Source organism: Macaca nemestrina, chromosome 3 (genome assembly GCF_043159975.1).
Source record: "Macaca nemestrina isolate mMacNem1 chromosome 3, mMacNem.hap1, whole genome shotgun sequence".
NCBI lineage: Eukaryota > Metazoa > Chordata > Mammalia > Primates > Cercopithecidae > Macaca > Macaca nemestrina.
This window is the reverse complement of record NC_092127.1, coordinates 30,493,959-30,508,433: the sequence shown is the minus strand read 5'-3', so window position 1 is coordinate 30,508,433 and position 14,475 is coordinate 30,493,959. Positions and strand designations below refer to the sequence as shown.

At 39.3% G+C, this 14,475-nt stretch overlaps 1 protein-coding gene across 8 annotated transcripts in view; it reads left to right on the top strand.

Moving 5' to 3' along the window:
- LOC105488645 (Rap guanine nucleotide exchange factor 2) overlaps window positions 1-14,475 on the top strand; it is a 259,652-nt gene that overhangs the window by 95,390 nt on the left and 149,787 nt on the right. For all 8 annotated transcript variants that reach the window (XM_011752894.3, XM_011752890.3, XM_011752891.3 and 5 more), the window contains one exon: window positions 13,648-13,731. In XM_011752894.3, the coding sequence (XP_011751196.2) occupies window positions 13,648-13,731 (84 nt within the window). The remainder of the gene's footprint in view (window positions 1-13,647; window positions 13,732-14,475) is intronic.

Here is a 14,475-nt window from a genome sequence, read left to right as displayed (position 1 = left end):
ACCAAGAGATGAGTAGAGTAGTCATTTTCCTTATTATGTTTATGTGCTGGTGCCTGCTAAGTCTATGGTTTGAATAATTTCGCCAGGTAAATGTGATACTCTTTTGATCCACCCCTTTACCTCGTTTTTCTCACCTATAATGTGGAACCGATAATAAAAGTTCCTACCCATCAGGATTGGCATGAGGATGAGATGTAGTAATCTGTACAGACTGTTTAGAGCAGCATGTTCAGAGTAAGTGCACAAACACGTTAGTGCCAGCATCATTGTCATTCTCATCAGTGTTTGATAATTTACATTTTGGTCTTCCAGTTTTTTATCGCTTTAAATGTTTGTCAGGAAGGAATTATAGTAGTGATACTTTAGCTCTGAGGGTGTTACTGTTTTAACTTGAACCACCAAGATGACAAAAACGCCGTTTTAAATTGTATTGAGTTGGGGGGGGAACATTGTGATTCTGATAAGATTGCATTTTTAAAATTTAGAGTTGCCCGTTTAGAGTCAAATTTTATTTGTTTGCATTAGAAAGTTAGAGAAAATTAGCTCAACTTTACAGAATGGAAAAGCCTATCAGGTAATTTCTACCTTCCTTTCCTTTATTATCTACCCTATTAGGTATTGTGCTGTTTTACGGGAATACTGAGGTGGATAATATAAATTCCTCTCCAGAGGGACCTTAACTTGTATTTGTTTTTATTTAAGAATTTAATCTTAAATGAGAAACATATATGTAAAAACACTGGAGAGTAAAAGTTGCAGCATATCGCCAATAAGAAGTTGGGAATTTGTTCTCTGGAAAAATTATTCGAATCTAGGGCTGTCTCATAGTACAGTATGGAAACTGATCTGTTTTAGTTTTTTCTTAAGGCCAGCCATCTTCACAGATAGTGAAGTGAAACGGAAATACCGTTTAATATATAATTACATTTAACGTGCTCAAAACCTTTGGATCAGAAATTCAACCACTGCAAAAGTTTAAGTGTCCACACACACACGCCCACATGATAAATAAGTATAACTGTGCACCTCATTGCCTGTTTGCCACATACATCTGACTGAATGCTTTGGTTTCCAAAGGAGTTTTCATAGCACTTTGTAAGGGGGTTATCTCGCTCTATTCCAGGAGAGGAAATTGTTCTCCATAAAAGAGCTGCATTGAGACCTATTGGGTCTTTTAAAGCATTTTCATTTAAATCTGTAAATGTGCAATTTAGAAATGCAGGCCTCCGCTGAGCTCTTGTTGCTTTTAGCAGTCTTTGCAGTTGTTGACTTGGCTTTCTGTTTTCACAGCAGCTATTCCCACTGCTCTGTGAAGGTGCTCATCTGTCTCTGTCCCCTTTCTGCTCTCCCACACCTCCTCCAGCTAACTCTGCCTCAAGTTTGCTTTCTGGTCTCAAGTACCCTAATTTATCTGTATCTGCATTTACCTCTTGTCCCACTCCTGTCTCTAGGAGGAAGGGATGTCTTTTTGCCTGTATGATGGAGTTATTTCTGTTCTCGTTTGTATCTTCAGCCTCTTCTTCCTGCCCCATTTCTGAGACCGTAAGCCTGACCCTAAGTGTGCTATGATGCCTTCCATCCTGAAGTTTCTCCTTGGCCTCTCTTACTCATATCCAATTATTACACTATTTTTTTTCCTTCCTGATGTGACCAAGATTTTATTTTATTTTACATCACAGTAAATTGTTTTAAAATTATTACAAAAGCACTAATCTACTACTTAGATCATTTTTATAGCCCCCCACCCCTACCCCAGGTAGCAAAATACTGCAGATCTTCTTTCGTTATTATTATTATTTTTTTTTCTTGAGACAGAGTCTAGCTCTGTTACCCAGGCTGGAGTGCAGTGGCACTATCTCGGCTCACTGCAACCTCCACCTCACTGGTTTAAGCCATTCTCGTGCCTCTGCCTCCCGAGTAGCTGGAATTACAGGCATGTGCCACCACGCCTGGCTAATTTTTGTAGTTTTAGTAGAGCTGGGGTTTCGCCGTATTGGCCAGACTGATCTCAAACTCCTGACCTCAAGTGATCCACCCACCTTGGCCTCCGAAAGTGCTGGGATTACAGGCGTGAGCCACAGCGCCTGGCCTCTTCTGTCTTTACCCAGCAAGATGTAACCACCATTTTGAGTATTTTTCTGTCCTAATTTTATTATGCTTATATGTGTACATAAAGAAAATGGTGGCTGGATGTGGTGGCTCGCACCTGTAATCCCAGCACTTTGGGAGGCTGAGGCGGGCGGATCACTTGAGGCCAGGAGTTCGAGACAAGCCAGGGCAACATGGTGAAACCCCGTCTCTACTAAAAATACAAAAATTAGCCTGGCTTGGTGGCATGAGCCTGTAATCCCAGCTACTTGGGAGGCTGAGCCACGAGAATTGCTTGAGCCCCAGCAGCAGGGTTTGCAGTGAGCTGAGATCACGCCTGGGCAGCTGAGACCCTGTCCCCCCGCCGCCGTCCCCCAAAAAAAGTGAAACCAAAGGTTTTAATGTATTTGAAAAAATGGCATCTTTAAAGACGGAATTGTATGGAATTGCATGGAATTGTAGGACACAGGTGCTCAACCACCTCGCCTGTATGTAAGTATGAGAATTCAAGCACATGCACACCCATGCCCACACAGATACTTAAGAAAGACTGTTTCATCATATACATATGGAGATCCTTTAAGGCTTCTTGACAATGATATTTTTATATTACTATTTTAACATGAAAATGTTTTATTTTTATGTTGAACAGAAGAGTATTTAAATAAAAACATTGTTAAAAATACAATTAATCTGTAATCTTCACGAGGGTAGGGACTATGTTTATGTTTCAGGTTTGCCTTCTCATGCCTGCAATGGAAATTTGCATTTAGTCTGTTCCTGATGGTTATTTATTTATTTATTTTTTCAATTCTCTATTCAAAAGAAGGAACTCCTTTGATCTGTAGATAAAGACCTTCATTATGGTCTAACTTTCTAATAAAATGGTTACACATCATCAGGTGTTGGATTCTTTGTGTCAATGTTCTATGAAACTGCTTAGTGAATAAAAGCTGTTTAGGGTAAGGTATAGGAGAAAAATACAGCTTGCTTTTTATATCCTTTCTGATGTGAGGGTTAGTGGTGCTGTCAAGTGTTTTGCAGTGTTGTTGCGGTTTCTTGCTGTAGGGACTCCTATAGTGAAGTTAGGCAGATTTAGCCTTGAATTTGACTCTGTCTCTGGGTGTGTATAAGTTACCTTTAATTTTTCTAGACCCAGGTGACGCTAGGTGAGGAACAGTTTTCTTGTGAAGATGAAATTGCAGCATATGAATCTAAAAGACACATTTGCAAATTAATTTCGTAACCCAGTAGTCGTTTCCAAAAGAGTCAAATTTTCAGATTCTTTTAAATGTGATAAATTGTTCCTTGAGCCCTTGGATCTATTTTTTTATCCTCAGTATAGCTGACTCATCGATTTGATGTATTGTAATCTCTCTCTATATATATCTATATCTATATATAGTTTTTCCTATCATTTATCGTTTATTGAATAGCTTTATAACTCCCAGTGTTTCATTCCTTCCTTTCATTTTAAAAATGAATTTCATAAATTTAAGATTGTGCCAGGCACAGTGACTCATGCCTGTAATCCCAGCACCTTGGGATGCTGAGGTGGGTGGATCACTTGAGCCCAGGAGTTCAAGACCAGCCTGGGCAAAATGGCACGACCCCATCTCTAAAAAAATACAAAATTTAGCCAGTGCTGGGACTCCAGTGCACCCCTGTGGTCCCAGTGCTACTCGGGAGGATGAGGTGGGAAGGTCGCTTGAGCCTGGGAGGTGGAGGTTGCAGTGAGCCAAGAGTGTACCACTGCACTCCAGCCTGGGCGACACTGAGACCCTGTCTCAAAAACAATAATAAAAATAATAAATAATGAAAAAAAATGATGATATTAATGAGCCTATAGAATATCTGGCTTTATTGGTTCTTTGGTAGTTTACATTGCTAGTTAAAAAAAAAAAAGGATGTCTGCTGTCTCCCCTGTATTTTCAGTATAAAGATGAAATATCTTTAATATTTTCATCAGTTTTCAGAGTTCTTATTGATCTTACTGACTTTTCCTGTTTGTTGGTTGCAATTCCTTGTGAATGAATTGCTGTTGATTGGAAAATAAGGATTTTTTTTTTGAAAATCTTAAAATGGTGTTTTCTTTCTTCAGAGTTTTTAATTATAAATGAAGTAATTTCCTGACAATTTAGAACTTTTAAGAAATAGAATAAAAATTACCCTCAACTTTAAAAATGTCATTTGTTTTCTTATTGTGGGAATTTATAATTGATATATTTACATATAACTCATTTTATAATAATGTATCAGTATTCCAACAGTGGAAAATGGAAATACCAAAGCCCTTAACTCTTGTTAGGACTCCTGAAATTTGGCGTATACTTCATGTTTTGGTACATGCACTTTATATTTCTTTTGACTTGATATCATTGTTAGGGTTGTTTACTGTGCTGTGTTGCATTAATTTATCTAGTGAGCTTGCTTTGTGCCATTTGGCTATACAAAAATAAATAATGAAGCATTTTTCTATCAGCTTATAGCTCAGAGCTCCATGAGAGGAGTAAAAATATACAAATAATTTTTAAACTGTAATAAATCCAGTAAGAAAAATGATGTAATGTATTTGTGAAAAAGATTAAAATTACTGTGTATCTGGAAAGCCATCTGTGTATTGGAAGGTGGCCATTGTTAGAACGTATTTTTTTGAAGCCGTGGAACACTTTGTTCATAGAAAATCCTGTTCAGCCCAACAGCAGTAGCTATTATAGTTGAAAGAGGTTTGGACGCCTTGAAATCCCAAGGGCTGTTGATATTGAAAACCTCTGATCTCAACTGTCTGCTGGACGCCTATAAAGGGATAGACGATAATTTGTCGTAAATAAGTAATTTTCACTGTGTGTTTTTTTTTTTTTTTTTTTTTTTTTTTTTTTGGCGTAATCGTATATTTGAGAGCGTGAGTCTAAGCTGGCCAGAAGTCTGTAATAACAGCAGTGTAGGTGAGCACAAATGGGACCCTGAACTTTAGCAAAGGGCTTCGATAGAGACTTGGGAGGGGAACCCGCAGAATGTGATGACAGGCCGTGAAGAGGGAGAAGCTTGGGAAGATGTCCGTTTATCTTTTGGTTGGATGGTGTTGGTGAGACAGCAGATACAGGAAAATAAAGGCGTTTTTTCTGTTTTTTGGTCACGGGTGGCTGGCCCTGTGGAATTCCTTGTGGTCCCCACGTAGTTATTGGAACCTTTGTTAGTCTTCATTTTATTCCATTTTTTCTTGTTTTATAGGCATGGGATCAATAGCCCTAGATGATGATTCCTGTCTCCTTTTCTCCAGATGCCAACAGCCTTGTCTTTTGAATGTGATACTGTGTGGTATTACATCCTGGATAGTATAAAGTGACCTTTCTAAAATAGCACCAAAATTAGTATTTGATGCTATATGTGGTTCTCAGTTGTGCCGAACCTGAGATAGCTGTGTCATGTGGTAAGCTCAGCCACTATTTCTGGACATTTTGCCAGTGCTCATCTTACCTATTCTTACTCACAAAACAATTGCCATCTTTTTGCTTCTTTGTTTTAATGACCTTGTTAATGCTGCCCATGTGAAGTATTCAGAGGAGCTTCCTCACTCCCCTGGGCCGCTTCAGGCTTGGCCATATTGCATCTGATCTGCTAAAGTGGGAGGAGTCTCTTCTTGTAGCCCATACACCCTCCTTGTTCCATATTTTGTCAGGATCATCTGGGAAAGCACTAACTTCTGGTTCCAGATTGCTTAGATTTTGCATGGGCACCGTTCTTTCTGTTTCTGTTTATTGCTTCTCCACTCCCCAAACCACCCCCTCCAAACTTAGATGGCCATGTTTGTGACTGTTGGGAGTCTTGTTTTGAGACGATGGTCTGCTAGGCTTGGCATTCTTTGCCCACAGCCACCTCCGCAATGCCTACCACTCTGTTTTGTTTCAACTCAGAATCTTCTCTCTCCTTGTCAGTCCCCCTTGGCTTTTCTTTCTTCTTCTTCTTTTTTTTTTTTACGACAGAGTTTTGCTGTTGTTGCCCAGGCTGGAGTGCAGTGGCACGATCTTGGCTCAGTGCAATCTCCACCTTCTGGGTTCAAGAGATTCTCTTGCCTCAGCCTACCCAGTAGTTGGGACTACAGGCGCCTGCCACCATGCCCGGCTAATTTTTGTATTTTTAGTAGAGACAGGGTTTCACCATGTTGGTCAGGCAGTTATCAAACTCCTGACCTCAGGATATCCACCCACCTCTGCCTCCTAAAGTGCTGGGATTACAGGCGTGAGCCACTGTGCCTGCAGCCATGAGCAGCCTTTTTGTCTGACTGTGCCTCACTTAAGTTTTCCTCTTGTATTAACAGCTGAATGAAGTAGCATTTTCACAGTTACTTTCTTGCCCTCTAATAATTGTCTTGGCTGATTTAATCAGTTTTCTTCAGGCTTAGTAGTTTTTTGTTCTTTCAATTCCCTTGTCAACTTCAACTTGATCACTTGCATTTACCCGCGGCTGCCTTAAATGAGAATGTGGAGCGGCACACACAGCTCTTTCCCATGGAGAGAGTGCCACCTTGTGGATCTCTAGGATATTGCCAAGGAGGCGCTTAGATGGTGGCTCCATGTTTCCATTTACTGGTAAACTGAAGTTTACATCTTTGACTTTCAAGCACTTTAATACCTTACCTGGGTTCCTGTCTATTCAGTTCATTAATTTACTTATTAAGAAAATATTTGAGTGCCAGTCAGGTATTATATAGTGTATATATTGGGGGTACTTAAGAGTTAGAGGAGTTTAAAAACTACCGAGGAGAAACCCCTACTGTGAGTAATTATGACACTGGCACCTGCTTCACGCGAGCATGTACACAGGGCACTGGGAAGCTGGAAGAAAATGACTCACTTTCCTTGGAATATACCAAAACACTTCTCAGAGGAGGTGATAGTTAACCTGGAACTAGAAGGATGAGTAATACATTTACAAGAGAAAATATACTATTTAGAAGCTAGACAGCAGGTTTGTCCGAAACCTTTGTGGCATAGGTGGAAAAAAAAATGTGTGGCTTGGCCGAACAGGATGAAGTTTGCAGCATAAGGAATGTTGGGGTTGCGAGCAGAAAGCAAAACTGTAGGTTGGTCCTTTCAGAGACGATGCTGAGAGAGGAAAGGAGATGAAGAGAACTGGTATTTTTTGTACCCATCATACAAGGTACTGCATATATATTGTTTCATTACATAAAAGGAGCTCTGTGAAGAAGGTATCAGTGTCTTGCAATTTGCAGTTGAGGAACTAAAGTCTCAGAATTTGACTTTACCAGGATCACGTGGCTGGTGTGGAAGAAGGAATCTGTGCTCCAGAACCTACACTCTGGAACCTGCGCTCTTTGCACAGCGTTTTCCTGCTTCCTTCATGGACTCTGCCAGGGAGGTTGGACCTTCTCCTGCGAAGGACCATGGGGTTCATCAGAAGGATGTCATCTGATCTGATTTACCTGAGCATATGATCACTGAAATGTTGCCCGGCTTCTCCTAGGCATGAACGTTCCTGCCCTGAAAGGAAGTTCATTGTAGTAGGAAGAAGATGCTCAGGAATAGGAAATCATTACAGAAAAACATAAAACGATGAAATTAGATGGGCTAAGTATTCTAGAGTTTGGAAAACAGTGAGAAGATTTTCTTAAAGTAGTAGTTTTTGAGCCATCTCTTAAGGTACAGTGTGATGCAGAGGGTAGACGGAGAGAGGTAAACATCCTGAACAGTGTGGCAGAGTTGGAAGGAACAGAAGGAAAGCAGCCAGACAGGAGCAGTGGGTTATGTTGAGGGTTAGTAGGAAGGAAGGTGGGAGAGGAGAGGGAGTCAGATCAAGTATTTCCCTCATGCCCATTTTTCTTGGTTTAGATTTGGGGTAATGCTCAGCGGAGATCATACAGTTCTGATTGCCCCAGAGGCTTTCTGTCTGTTTACAGCTTTCTGTCTGTCTGGAAGGTGAACTGATCATTTTATAATGGTCTGTATTTGTTTGGCCTTGTTAATTTCCTTCCTGTTGATGAAAAACAGAAATCAGAGCCTTTTAGAGTTTCTCATTATATACCAGGGCTTTTGTGACTTCCATTTCATCCATTGTAGGATGAGATGTATTGAAATCAAATCTGTTGTCCATTGTGGTTCCTAGCTCATCATCCTGTGATCAAATTCTGAGATTCTAAGAAGGATTAGGTCTTCTCTAAGCGTGAATTCTCCTGATTAGAGAGACTTGCAAGTACTGCTTTCCTATACAAACCTCTTTAGTCTTCAGATTTCTTTTTTTTTTTTTTTTTGCCCAATACTCGTGGTGTCAGGTTATTTGGAAATCCTTAGTCAGGATTCTTTCAGGGTTAAGCTTTGGCATTTCAGCAACACTTGAGGGAGCTGCTTTGCTCATAATTTTTAAAAAAATTATTTGAGGAAAAATTAAAATACCACTGATTAATACAATGCATGTACCTAGTTGCATGGATATTGATAGAGTTGTACTTTTTTTTCCTGCCATTTGTTCCTCTTGGGACTTCATATCGAGACCATTTTTCTGAAAGTTTTTCAGAGTTGGCCAGCCCCATACGTAAGAATCATCTGGGATATTTGATTAAAAGTCACTTTGATGGATCTCCTACCTAGTGATCAGAAATTGGGTGGGATAGATGCATTTTAAATTAACATCTTAGTTGATTCACTTGCACATCAAGGCTTGAGAACTACTGGATATAATAGAATATCAGTGTTAGTCTTAGATATTTGTTATCTACCACTACACCTACTCCAATGTGGTTACATCCCAATAAACCCACTATATGTTGAAAATATCCTAAGTCAAAATGCAGTTAACGTACCTAGCCTACTGAACATCATTGCTCAGCCTAATGATACGGTTTGGCTCTGTGTCCACACCCAAATCTCATGTCAAATTGTTGTCCCTAGTGTTGGGAGAGGGACCTGGTGGGAGGTGATTGGATCATGGGGGCAGATTTCCCCCTTGCTGTTCCCATGATAGTGGATGAGTGCTCATGAGATCTGGTTGTTTAAACGTGTGTAGCACTTCCGTCTTTGCTCTCTTTCCTGCTCCGCCATGGTAGGACATACTTGCTTCCCCTTCCCCTTCCCCTTCCCCATGATTGTAAGTTTCCTGAGGTCTCCCAGTCATGCTTCCTGTACAGCCTGCAGAATTGTCAGCCAATTAAACCTCTTTTCAAGTTAGCCAGTCCCAGGTAGTTCTTTGTAGCAGTGTGAGAACGACACATACACTTAGCCTACCATAAACATGCTCAGAACGCTTACATTAGCCTACAGTTGGGCAGGATCTTTTAACACAAAGCCTGTTTTATAACAAACTGTTGAATACCTCATGTAATTTATTGAATATTGTACTGAAAGTGAAAAGCAGAATCGTTGTGATACTCGAAGTTGAGTGTGTCGTAAAGACGAAAAGCTTGTCGGATCATTGGAAGTTGGGCACCGTCTGTACTATCATTGTCAGTCTTCTCTTAACCAGCTTCATTGCCTGGAAGTGAGGTCTCAATTTGCATACCCTTTAACTACTGAACAATTTGCTGCTGCTACTACTAAGTATTATTTTAATAATTTTAGTTTCATTTTTCTTAAAAAAAAATCACTTTTCCATTTTTACGTACACGTGTAAAAACCCTCCAGTAACAGCTGCACTGTGGAAAGGAAGTGTTTGCAGACCTTGAAAGGAAGCACGTTGTACCCCACACAGAAACACTGTCTGCCTGAGGCATAATTGTAAGTGAAAAGAGTAAGCGTGGTTAGTACAGTGCTTTCTAATAAAGTAAGGGGAATTTCCTAGACAAGTAAGACTAAATAAAACAGATTTTTGATGCTGACACCTCACAGCAAGGAATTTGCATAACAGGAACTAAACATAAATTCTGTAGGGGATGGATAGGGGGAGAGGAGAGGGGTTTTTCTAGCTTACAACTATTTCCAGAACATCTGTAAAATAAGATTCACTGGTTTTTTTTGTATTCTTACATTCCTTAACTATGTGTTCTTACTTTTAATTAACTTACTTTTCGAAAACCTGAATCCTTAGAAGAGACAACTCAAAAAATTTTGCTTATCATATGGGGCCTGGCGTGTGGTAAATGCTCACTGAATTTAATAAATGTTGATTGAATGGTCATTCTCTGCAGATGCCTACTAAAGCAAAAATAACTCTTGCAAGTTAACTTTGGATTCTTTGGGGAATGTAGAGCAACAGCCTGTCTATCAGATAAACAAAATTGTAATGAGTGGTAGAGATTACCACTTACCTTCACATCCTCAGATCTTTCCCATGGATTTCCTGATATAAAGAGTCAACCCTAAACACAGGCTAATCGATAGGTGTTAAGGATGCTAGAGCATTCACTGCCACAGTATTTGATCGACTTTGAACATCAGTTGTCTTTCACTTCATGTGTGTTTTATTATCAGTGCCAGGAGAGCTGAGTTTATAAGGCTTGTACTTAATTTGTCCTTATTATTTTTGCCTTCAGAGTTGACAGACATGAAATAATTGAAAAGCCAGCTAATGTTTGTTATTTCTCTCTGTCACAGATAATCTAGATCATGGTGCCATTTATTGTACTTTCTAACATGTTAACGCTATTAGTTGTCACTGAATAATTATATGCATTTAATGATCACTGCTCATTTAATCCTTGCAGCAGCTCTAGTAACTTGCCCCAGGTCACATAGTTAGGAAGTGGCGATCTACCTTAATTTCCTATTTTTCTAGATTTTATTTCCTTGGGCCAGCCTTTTTTGTGATAAAGGGAACATTGTAAAAACAGATTTTAAAAAGTTTACAGAGTATTTTTTTTCCCGCTTTCTGTTTTAATGTTTCACCATTTGTTATTTAAAAATTATTAAACTAGTTTTGAGTCTGGAATAACATTTTTACTTGGCATAATTCAGAATTTAAGAGTAATGCTGTCATCTTAATAAAGACAAATAAGTTTTTTTCACAAACCAGACGAATGATTGCTGGTTGCAAGAGCTAATGATTAAAAACTGAGGAGACAAAAATATGAATTACTCTTTGAAGTACTTTGCGTTTTCACTTGAGAAATCATTTTATTTTTATGGTTCTGCATTCACATGTAACTCTTTGACAATGCTTTTCCCTTATGTTTTCTTGAGGCATTGCTATTGAGCTAAGTAGTCATGAATTTGGTGAAGAATGGACTTGGGGGGAAAGATGTTCAACTGCTGATTCACTTTGGAAGCAGATAGCACAGTGAAAATGATAAGGCGATAGAGATTGACATTATTAAGTGATGTAACTATTCAGAGTTGTAAATAGAATTTAGTGTCTTCTAAAACCTTTTTCATGACATAATATAGAAACCAGACAAAGCAGGGACTTGGCAGAAATTGCTGAAGACTCCCTTGCAACGTGCATATGGTTCACGGGGATCTGAGAGGAGCGTAGTATGCAGCGTCCACGTTGTGCTCTGGAAAGAAAAGGGCTATGCTCTGTGCCTCCTTTCTACTCCTCCCCCTGGCTGGAGCGTGGATGTGGTGGATGAGATGCCACCCTAGAATATGAGATGGAAGCCATGGGTTGAGGACGGCTGAACCACAAAACAGAAGGAGTGTGGCTTCCCAATATCATGGAAACACCCTATCAGTCTTGGACTTCTCATGTTCACACTATTTTGTGTATGAGAGAATAATGAACTTCCTCCTCGGTTATGTTATGCCATTGCTATGTTTAGATTTTTTAATAGTAGCTGAGTTTGTGTCCTAACTAATAAATTTGATGCAATTGACTATATACGATAAAATAACTTATTCATGGCAGAAGGCACCATAAACCAAGTCCAAGGGTAAACAGCAAACTGGGAGAAAAGATATTCACAGCTTATGTTTTCAAAAGGCCAGTTTTTGTAAAGTACGCCTAGAAAAAAATTTCACAATTTTTTTTTTTTTTTTTTTTTTTTAAGGCAGAATCTCTGGCCATGTCCACCCAGGATGGAGTGCAGTAACCCAATCTCGGCTCACTGCAACCTCCACCTCCTGGGTTCAAGCAATTCTCCTGCCTCAGCCTCCCAAGCAGCTGGAATTACAGGCGTGAGCCACCACCGTTGCTATTTTTTTGGTATTTTTAGTAGTGACGGGGTTTCACCATGTTGGCCAGGCTGGTCTTGAACTCCTGACCTCAGGTGATCCACCTGCCTCAGCCTCCCAAAGTGCTGGGATTATAGGCGTGAGCCACCACGCCCAGCCGGGGAAAAAAAAAAAACCCTCACAATTAATTAGAGACTTAGAGTAATTAATTAGAGACTTAGTTAAAAGTTAGGAAGTGATTTTACAAAAAAGAAACAGAAATGACTCATGAACATAAAAAAGATGGTCTTATAAGAAAAACAAATGAAAAATAAACTGAGATACCATTTTCACCAAGCGGATTGGCAAAACATCCAGAAGCGCTTCAGTCACCCTGACCTTGCTTGGCAGTGGCAGCCCTTTGCACTCACACTCCCCATCCTCCCTGCCTGTTGCCTGGAATGCTGCTCCCTTCAGGATCCACGTGGCTAACTCACCTCCTTTGCTCAGATGTCTTCTCAATGAGACTTGAATGTAATCTCCATGAGTGTGGGATCTTTTTGTTGTTTTTCCCCGACATATTCTAAACATCCAGAAAAGCCTTCCACATAAAATTTGTCAATATTTGTTAAATTATGACAAACTATATTAGTAAGGTTGTGGGGAAGTAGGTAGGCATATACATCGCCAACTACCTGTGGCGGACAGTTTGACAGTATCTAACAAGATTACTGTGTGTGTGCTCCTAGACCCAACAGTTGCCCTTCTGGGACTTTGTCTTCCAGCTACTACTGTATGTACAAAATTACTATTGCAGTTTTTATTTGTTTTTATATAATTGTGTAATATTGAAAACAATGGGAAATGACTGTCAGTAGGGGGTTGCTTGAGTCAAATATGGCACATCCATACAATGGAAAGGAATGCTCTACAGCAGTAAAAAGAATGCTCAAGAAAGCTATCTTTTGGTGAAAAGATCTCTAAGAGTTATCGCAAAAGAAAAGAGCTGTGTAGAGTGTGCTATCTTTTCTGTAACAAAGAAAAAAGTTGGTGGGAAGGATAAGAATGTATGTCCATTATTATGTGCATATACATAAATTCTAAAAGAATACCAAAGAAATAGTGGAGAAATGTGAGAACTTGCTAGACAGGGAAAATGATTAGGAATAGTAAGTTTCACTGATAGCTCTGGGTATTTTTTCATTTTATGAAGCAAGTGAAAGTATTTCGTGTTCAAAAAAAGTAAAAAATAGAACTTAGAATGATAGGTGCTGTTGGTCTAAGGAACATTTGAAACATTTAAATATACTAATAACTATCTTTTGTGTATTTCAGGGATATAAAGTAATTTGTAAAAATGATTTCAATCGTTGAATAATGGTATTTTTATGAATGTGTTTTATGCTATTGTTCTTTATTATTTTAAAAGTAATATGGGTGCTGTACTTTGTGCTATATGTTTTAATTTTGTTGTTGTTGTTGTTATAGGTAACAATCTGATTCTGTTACCGTTTCTTTTCAGCCCCGATGATATTGGGACCTGCTGGTATATCCTTCTTTCTGGTTCCGTGTTCATCAAGGAATCCATGTTTCTTCCAAGAAGCAGGTATCGTATAGACATTCTGTAACAGATTATCCATGAAGCTTGAAATTATTTGCAGAATTGAGTTCTAAAATTCTTGTCTATTCCTGTGTCCTCTTCTGCTGACACAAAGCAAGACAGTACTTTGGGGTGTTGATGCATGAATCTTTAAGAAATAACTTTGTTTTGTATGCACTGTTCCAAGCTCTTTAACAAAGGGCAAGAACAGAAAACATACTGATGACATGTGCATTTGTTACATGATTATGTCAGCTGTGTTGAGGGCACATTTGCTCCTAGGGAATACAATCAGTTCAAGGTAGCTTAGATAAAGGAGGACTAACTTAAAGAGTATAGCAGGCAGTCTCATAAACGTTTAAAGAGAGGCAAAGAAAGTTATTTAAGACCACATGGGACTAGAAATGGAGAGCCAGGGACTTTCATTGGCATTTTTTGCTTCTCAAGACCATATGACCTTTCATTTTTGCATTTGTCTGTAGATTGGCTACCTGCTCTGTAAGGCTGTTGATTCCTTTCTGCCTGTCTTTGACTTCTTTGTGCTGACTACTCACTTAAGGCCTTATGTTGCTTAAGGGCTTATGTCCCTAATGTTTACATTGTTTGACTGCAGTGCTGGTATTGTCTTTAAATTCCTCAGAATACAATCTGACTGGCCTGGGTTGGGGCGGATGTATTCCTGTCTTCCAACCAGCTGTGGCCAGAAAGGGTTAGGGCTCATCTGTTGCATACATGATTGCCTAGGTTCAG